Source organism: Leuciscus leuciscus (genome assembly GCF_965113295.1).
Source record: "Leuciscus leuciscus genome assembly, chromosome: 20".
NCBI classification, from domain to species: Eukaryota; Metazoa; Chordata; class Actinopteri; order Cypriniformes; family Leuciscidae; genus Leuciscus; species Leuciscus leuciscus.
Window position 1 is genome coordinate 22708499 of NC_138744.1, and position 9132 is coordinate 22717630.

General features: G+C 36.6%; 1 protein-coding gene across 1 annotated transcript; it reads right to left on the reverse strand.

The window, feature by feature from the left end:
* Positions 1-796: 796 nt before the first annotated feature.
* Positions 797-6102, reverse strand: m6pr (mannose-6-phosphate receptor (cation dependent)). The gene is made up of 7 exons (XM_082150476.1): positions 5793-6102; positions 4897-5060; positions 4649-4806; positions 4239-4345; positions 2708-2838; positions 2467-2593; positions 797-2369 (listed from the first exon to the last, which is right to left on the reverse strand). Exons 2-7 carry the CDS (start codon positions 5040-5042, stop codon positions 2244-2246), a joined length of 795 nt encoding a protein of 264 aa, XP_082006602.1. The 5' UTR covers positions 5043-5060; positions 5793-6102; the 3' UTR covers positions 797-2243.
* Positions 6103-9132: the final 3030 nt, after the last annotated feature.

Here is a 9132-nt window from a genome sequence, read left to right on the forward strand (position 1 = left end):
GTTTAATCCACTTATTTGAAATTTGAAACTTGTGTAATACCACACAGACGTTTCCATGGTTTAAAATGAACATTAAATACCAGCACAACTTCAAGACTCATTTCTGTTCACTGAGCAGTTTCTATTATTTCAAGTTTCCATATTTCCCAGACTTTTTCAGTATAAATAAATACAATAAATCTAATAAATCCCGGACTGCAACTGGAACTGGAATGCCTATTAAATGGGACTCTATTAAACCAACAGCCTCAAACTCGAAGTAAACAACTTCCTGACGGTTGTAAAACTTATTTTTTAAATATTATATTTATTTATTTATTTTAGACATTAATATACATTTATTTAGATTAGTTTTACTGTGAGCGCTGGTTTCTCAAAGAGTCACAACTTGTGATCATTGTCATTGATTTATGCAAAAAATATATATATATTTTTGGCACCAAACAAAAGTAAAACCCAACATATATATATATATTTATATATATATATGTTGGGTTTCACTTTTGTTATATATATATATATATAACAATATAACAAAAGTAATTTATATGATATATATAACAAAAGTGATACATGCAACTAATGCCGATAATAGAGGAAGTGGAGAAATTGTTGACAACGTGTAATCAACCAGCTTGTGTCAAGACCTGTTTTGAACAAAGAATAGCTGAAAGAATAGTTAAATTGTAAAGCTTCAGTCGTGTGCAAGCCAGAAACACCAGTTTTTTCTAGAAACAAATTTTTATAATATCCAGCAAAATGTACTCTGTGAAGAACTACACAAGTGCATACACAATTCAGTAATCAAACACTTTATTCATACTTTCCAAAGCAAACAAAATAAATGTTTTCACACTAAAATCTAAAGAACACAAAAACAGTTGCAAGAACAGTAAGTCACCTCTTTGCAAAGACCTGTATTTCATGAAGCACATCGGAATAACATCAAGCCAAATGCGTCATACCTTTCTGCTATTAATATGGACTCTAGTTATTAAAGCAAAGCATTTCTAATCTGATACTATAGAAGTGCTTTTCAAAGAGCCTCTAACTCACCTTTAGACAGACCAAAACTTAAATGATACATAATAGAAGAGCACCTTGTATAACTATCAGCTCTGTTCCTCCTGATCTTGTAAATAGTTGTAATACTATGATCTATAGCTCAAAAACAGGAGTGTTTATGCTCATTTATGATCTCAGCACCTCAAGGGTATAAAGAAATTGAATGACTCCACTAAAAACAAAATCAAGCTTAAAGCTTCAGTGCATTCAAACACACGATACATTAACAAAAGCGTTGAAAGAAAAATATACTGCTGCTCTGTCTTAATCTGAAATTTTGTCCTGTGGTTTCCAGTGAGGATTTACAGTAATTCCTACCGTATGAAATAGATCCCACAGTCAAAGAATCACATTAATATTTGCAACATCAAAAAGCGAATATTCAGAAAAACAAAATGAAAAGAAAACCAACCATATGGAAACGCACTTTTACTGTTAATTGTTGTCAATTAATGTGCCACAGATGACTTTCTCCAAGAACAGCTTTTTCCTCAAATGTATCTTATGATCACAATTTATCGTTAATAACATCATTCAGAAATATCACATATAGGTTATAACAGGCTAAAGAGGTAGGCCTGATCCTTATGTAACTTCTCCTCACTAACACAATATTCCACAACAAATAGCCAATTTGGAATGTAAAGCGAAGCATATTTGTAGTATAATTTTTTCAAATAAACAATTTCAGTGACTTTCTGAAAATTCTGAAATAGAAAATTCATGTTTAACATTGATTGAGTTGGTGGCGCATGAGCTTAAAAAACTTCATTTCAGTTTCATCAGACATGGGTTCATACTGCATGTAAAACTTGATTAACCATTCGAATGAAAATAAGTACTTGTACTTTATACCAAACTACATCTATGTGGTGACCATATCACACAGTCAAGCAGCACTGATGTCTTTTACTACCTATAGAGACTGAAAATAGGGGCAGTGTTTCACGTTGATGATATTTTGCCATAAATATGAAATAACCAAATATATCTGTGGGACTTTGGATTTCTGAAAACTAGTTATAAACAGAGAATAAGTGCTATTGGGAAGTAAAAAAAACAACAAAAAAAACAGCAGCACTTCTGAACTAGGAACACACCTGCTGAACTGAACATCTCTCTTTGGGTTTCAAAACCATAAACTGTCCAGCCTCTGTTCATTGGTTGTTATGATTTGGTCACATTGGAAGTAAATGGTCATCCCTTTCCTCTGGCTCCTCCCCAAGAGGTTCAGTAGCCACACCTCTGTATGTGGGGGGTTCTTCTCTATTACCACGGGATCGGCAGACGAAATCACATCCGTCCTGTTAGAGTAATAGAAGAGTATATTTGGTTCATAAAAGTAAAAAAAAAGAATGACTGAAACAGGAGACAGAGACCTATATAGGTATTTACACCTACAGCAGATAAGTTGCCGATCTGTGACCAAAAGGCATAGTTGGGGAACTGTTCAACTCCCTTGGCTCCAACTACCAGTCGCTGATAGAGGAATCCACCGGTAAGATACACAGCCAGGCAGGAGAATACACTATGAACAGCAAACAGGAACATTACATGTAAAGTATGTGCAAAAGACATTAATGTTTCTTCTTGATTGCCATTAATGGTGTGATGATCCCTGTGAGAATGTTGAAGCACTCACACAATAAGGAATATGGAGCCGCCACTGAGTTTGGATGGGTTTGCAGGACAGAGTACATCGGTGTCCAGCTCAAACAGGTAATAACAGTCCACTTGCTTCTTATTGTCCTCCAAAACCACTGAAAAGGCATTCTAACAAAACACAAAGCAATTAATGATTAATAAGAAAATGGCTGAGTTGATTAGGTTATTCTGGCTATTGTCATGGTAAAAGCTATGCTATCTTGCATACCTGAGATAATTGTTTAGTCCAAAAGTGACAATGCACTAATGCTAGTAGCCAGCCAGGGCTTTTTTGAGCACTAGGCACTGTGGCTAGTGTTTTTCCAAAGTTACTAGCCACTCAGCATTTTCACTGGCCACAATTTTAACATCGATACCATGGGGAAAAACTGCCATATAAATATTTGTAATATTATTTCATAATTTGGCAGCAGGTATGTTACGCTGCTGTCACTTTAAGACCTGACACACGGATCCATTATACTGTTACACATGCGTTTTCTTTCTCAACTGTTTGCGTTCACTTAAAACATGTCTGACTGTGTTTACGTGAATACTCGGCAAGATCGGCATTTTAACATTATTTTGTGTGTATTTGACTGCTTAAAGGTATAGCGGAGGATCTTTCCAAATTTTAGATAAGACCCGCCCTCTCCACTTTTTGAAAAGTTTGATTGATTCACTAGAATGATTGACAATTAGGAGGACCAATAGTTTAGACTACCCACCAGGAAGTAAAACATCCTCTGCTATACCTTTAAGCGCAATAAGTAGCGAACACGAACTCAAGGCAGCTTTAAGGTGTGAGCACAAAATCTGCAGGAATGAGTAAAATTATCCCAAGCTGAAATTCAAGCACTGTAACACCCACAATATTCATCCGGAGCAAAAGAAACGAGTAAGTGAGGGGAGGTGGGTTTGTTTTACGAAAACTAAAATATAAATAAATTAAAGGTATACAAAAAAACAAACATTTTAAACAACAAAAGCTCATAACAAAACTACTAAAACACAAAAAGTGTTTCTGAACTGTCACTATTGTCATTTAATGCAACAAGGATTGCCAAAGTCAACAGATTTTACAATCCCCGTGTAAAAATTAAATAATAATGCTGCCATCTTTCTTAAAGGAACACGCTGACTTTTTGGGACTTTAGCTCATTTTCCTATTTACATGTTGTGATTTTCCTATTTACATGTTGTGATTTTCCTATTTACATGTTGTGATTTGTATAGTCACAGCGTGTTAAAATAACAAGGTCACATGAGACACAGCCATCTTCTATACATACTGGGAACTATATTCCCATAAGGCGAAGCACTGCTACTTGGGCGGAGTGATTTACTCCAACTCTGAGCGAACTCTCAGATGACTCGACCCGATAGTCCTGCTCAGCTGAAATGAAGCTGAAACTTCAATTCAACGGGGAGGATATGTGCAGGTAATCCCACAAATCCAAGCAAGCATTCCCACTGAATATCTCTCAACATGCAATCTATGCCATTTCAAAAGCATAAAATGTTCATACCTTAGCACTTTTGCTGCATGAAATCATAATCATGGCTTTTCTTGCCTCTTTTGAACAGTGGCCGTCATAACTCTCACCCCCCTCATAGATGAGCAAAATCCAGTCACCTGCACCGAGAATAAAAGCAGAACTTTTGTAGAAAATTTGTTAACAAGACTTCCTGTGACACCTATAATAAGTTCTGTAATTTAATCAAATTTCATGCATGTATTATATGTGTTGTTGCAAAAGAAAATTGTAAATAAATCCTTGCCAATAAAAAGAAAATGTCAGTATTATAAATCAACGGTGATATGAATGACTACTGAAAGAGACACTGAAGACCATAATGGGTTCAGAAAAGTCCACCTGTAGCAAAAAAGAAACAAAAGCAGACACGTCATTTCTAAAGGTCAAGCAACGTAACATACTTCCTTTAATAGCTCGTGTTTTATTGTAGCTCCCAACTGAGACCAGCTTTCCAGCTTTGTCTTTCTGCACAAGACCTGCATCCTTCACTCCGCCAGCATCTCCACACACCTGAAAAATGTACGAATATTTTTCCTGCAGATGTTGTTCCGCAGTGAAGCTGTTCAGAGTGAATATGAGGATAGTTAGAAGTTGGCAACTTTAACAAGCAAACATGAATGCAAGACTAACTTGCAAAAAGCTGGCTTACCTTTGATTGGTGAGAGGCTCTAGCAAACTGAGCGCGTTTTGCTCAGATTCGCTGGGTGAAATCAGCTTGCAGTTGTCCGTGCGCTTCGCTTGCACTCCAGCAAGTAGTACGAAAAGAGGAGTGATTATTCTCACAGACAGAAACATGACTTTCAGAGGTGACGCCTGATGGGAAAAGGGCATTAAATAAACTTGTCAGTAAATGTATCTATTAACTGAATGATGCATGCATACAGTACATACAATCCCATGACGGAATTGTGGGCAATGTAACGGTAGCATTACACAATATATGCACAGAATAAATACACATGTAATGCATATTGTATTATACATATTATACATTATATTATAACATCTTACATATTTTATAAAATTTTATTCAGCTATTTGTTTTTTTGTTTATTGTCCACACCTTATGTGTACTTCACAAATACAATAAATCAAAAACTCAGAAATATCGTGAAATATGTTTTGCTCAAATCTGATTCATATTGTAGCTGCATAACACTATAAAAAGGTCAAAAGTGAAGGGTCATTAGTGTTTTTCCAATTATACGTCATATTTGTAAGGACCACAGAATGAACCCATTACTTTATTTCGAAAATACAATTTTATAAAACTCGAGGAAAACTGCAAAATGTACATGTTTACTACAAAGCCTGGTTCTAATGCCAAAAACGATGTAATAATCTGTATGTGATATTACTGAAAACGGTTCCGAAAAGACAACAAAAAGTTAAACTTGCATCGATCCAAGTTCAAGTAAGCAATGAAGCAAACGGTGATTAAGAACTTTAATTAGGAAACCAGATACACAAGCTGATGTTAGCATAAGCTGCCATCTTTAATATGTATGCAATGAAATAAATGCACAAAGTTAAACACAAACGTACCTTTCAGAATTTGTATGAGAGTGTTAATTGTAGAAAAATTAAAAGTGGAAGGTCTCAACTAGTTGTCTAAATGTGGACACCCAGCCTGGGGTTCTTCTTTCCAAAAGTGTCGCACTAGTTGATGTCCTTAACCAACACTTAACGACATTCCGTCAAAATATACGCTAGTATCGATAATTACACAGTGAATCAACAAACTTCGGATAATATTAGCGTTAAAACAATTGCATGATTTAAAGGATTTATCTGTTTCTGTTCAAACGCGGAAGTGAAACTAAACAGGCGCCACATGTGACTGTGCATGACGCGGAAGCTGATGCGCTGCTGCACGTGAACATGGGATATTGAGTGCTGCTCAAACAAGTGTGAGTGCTGCTCAAACAAGTGTGTGCGCTTCCTTAGTTACAAAAATAGGGCTGTAGATCTAGCTGATCATCAAACAAGACGTGTTTTTCCCTGATAAGTCTCAGTCAGCTCTCCTGTTTGACTTAGATATTATCGTAAGTAAACTGCAAAAGATCCAGTCAGACGAAGAAGTGCGGATGAAAACTCATTTTTATTTTTTATAAAGAATAAAGGAATAACAAATGAAGAATACATTTGAGTAGTGAAGTGAAATGTTGGGCCCTTGTTGCAGAGAGCTTAGGGAACAAGGGCATATGTATAGGAAACTACATCCTCCCTGTGTTTATGTCAGATATAGGTCAAGTATCCATTATGTCAGGGGTGCCCAGTCCTGTTCCTGGAAATCTGCCTTCCTGCAAAATTGGGCTATAACCCTGATCAAACACAAATGAAGCAGCTAATTAAGGGTTGCGTCCGAAATCGCATACTCTCTTGAGTAGGCCTACTTATTCTGAATAAGTAATTACTTCACGACCACTAAAAAAGTACATTCTATAGTATGAGTGTGTAGTATGTAGTATGTAATTCGCACATACTACATTCGCCATGTTGTCATTATCATTTGATCTACCAGCGTCAGTTACGCCGCTTCACTGCCATTCATAAATCCTCTCCCGTGGCCTCATGGAATAGTAAAGTGTCCATCGTATGCACACTTCAGAATCTTGCCGGAAGATGTAGGTCATCCGGGTACTTTTTGCCTACTCTTTTATGAGTACTGTTTATTCAGACACAGTCACATACTGTTTTTTGCCTACTATGTAGTAGGGAAGTATGTGATTTCAGATGCAGCCAAGATCTTCAGGAGCACTTGATAATTACAGATAGGTGTGTCTATTCAGGGTTGGATCTGAAGGTAGGTCTCCAGGAACAGGATTGGGCACCCCTGCATTATATGTTTGTGTAACGGCGTGACCTGAGGCCTGTTGGTGCACAAAGCCGGTTTGCTATCCAGGGTAGTGTTTCCCAAAGCCAACTGATCACAAGTTCTGTCGTTACCGACACAATTCAACAGAACTTGCGACCATAGTTGGATAACAATGCATTTGGGAAACGCACCCCAGGTAAGTTCAAGATTAGTTTGAGCAAACTCTAGTTTTTCGGGCTCAAAAAGGTGGATTAATTTTTAACTTGGGTTGCACAGCTAACCTGCTCCAAAGCAGGTTTTGTTCTGGGTTAGAGATTGCAAACACAAACTGGACCAATCAGCTGTGAGTAAAGTGACATGTTTCTGATGCAAAAAAGCCACTCCTCCTGTATCTCTCCTGTATCTTTATAATGCCATTTTAGAGACAAAATTGCTCATCTTTTGCTGCAATTTTTTTTTTTTACATTATATTCATTATTATTATGTAATTTATAAAATATATTCATATAATTATTAAATTCAATGACAATTAATATTAAACTCTGCTTTTAAATTAATATAAATTTCATACATGCATTTATAAATAAAGCTTTTAAACAGATTAAGCTTACATGTATTTGAGCTTTTTGTGAAACTATATCAATTATAAGGCCTATTTGTTTGATTCACATTGATATAGTTAGATTTTTTTTTTCAGCTGTCTTCTTAAAGTCTTTCTGCAGCAGCAAGGCTTATTCCTGCCTTGTGAATGCGGTTCATTTCATGATATTTTTCATAATGATCTCAGCAGAGAAGTAAATTGTACTGGCTCTCTCCCCCTCCATGTTCCGTGATTGGCACTTTCAGGAGTTAATCGCAAACCCTGGATCAAACCTGAGTTGACAGAGAACATTTATACAGAGCATTGTGAGCCTGTTGAACCTGATCTAAACCAGGTTGGATTTGTATGGATTCGTCAACGAGTTTGTTCAACTAGCTTCATGCAACAGGCCTCTGGGCTGCGTCCGAAATCTCAGGCAGCTGACTTTGTAGGCAGCGTTTGCACACGAAGGTATCACAAAACTGATTTCAGACTTCTGAGGCAGCGTAACGGTTTAAAGGGGAGGTATAATGCCCTTTTCACAAGATGTAAAATAAGTATTTGATGTCCCCAGAGTGTATATGTGAAGTTTTAGTTCAAAATACCCCACAGATATTTTTATATAGCATGTTAAAATTGAGGGTGAGCAAAAACGCTTCGTTTTTGTGTGTCCCTTTAAATGCAAATGAGCTGCTGGGCACAGAGGGCGGAGCTACAACAGCTTGTATTCCCGTATTCACACAGACATGCACTGGAAATTTCAAAAACTTTTAGCCTTTTATGTTCAAACCGGAGTCAGACAAAGATGGAGAGACTCAAGAAGAAGTGACAACATGTAGGCAACATTTCTGAATGGTTAGTTGATGAATTTATGTACCCTTATGTGTAGTAATCTTCTAGTCATTGATTAGCATATTCTGTCATGATAATCTATAAATCGCGTTCCTTCAAATTTTAGGTTTAGTGATGTCACTAACCCGGGAGGAAACGTGTGTAGTCCCTATCAGTCATTTGTTGTAGTCCCAAAACAATTTCTTTAAAAGCAAATATCTCCCTTTGCTTTGAACTTTGAGAATTGTAACTCTGCAGATGTTGTTTATGCTCAAACAGCAACATTACACACTAACTAAAGTTAGTAAAGAAAAGTGAAATCATAATCAACCACCAAATGATCTACAGCAAAATAGAGCTAGCTTTGGAGATAACTAGCAAATATTTAATCACTATAGTAATTTCTCTCTAGAAATGATATCAGTAATGGAAAATGTTGGTCAAAAATGTACATTTACTCAAACTGATGACAACTTTCACAGAATGGAAAGCACAGGATTGTGGGATATCAAAGGTAGCGAAGGATACAGCTATGCTGCCTTCAAAACACGATCAGATGAAGCTATCTCAGGAGACAGGAAGTGAAACTAACATTGAATTCGACATGCCTTGATGCATGCATCCTCCGATTGCAGCATTTCTAAAGCTTTCGGACC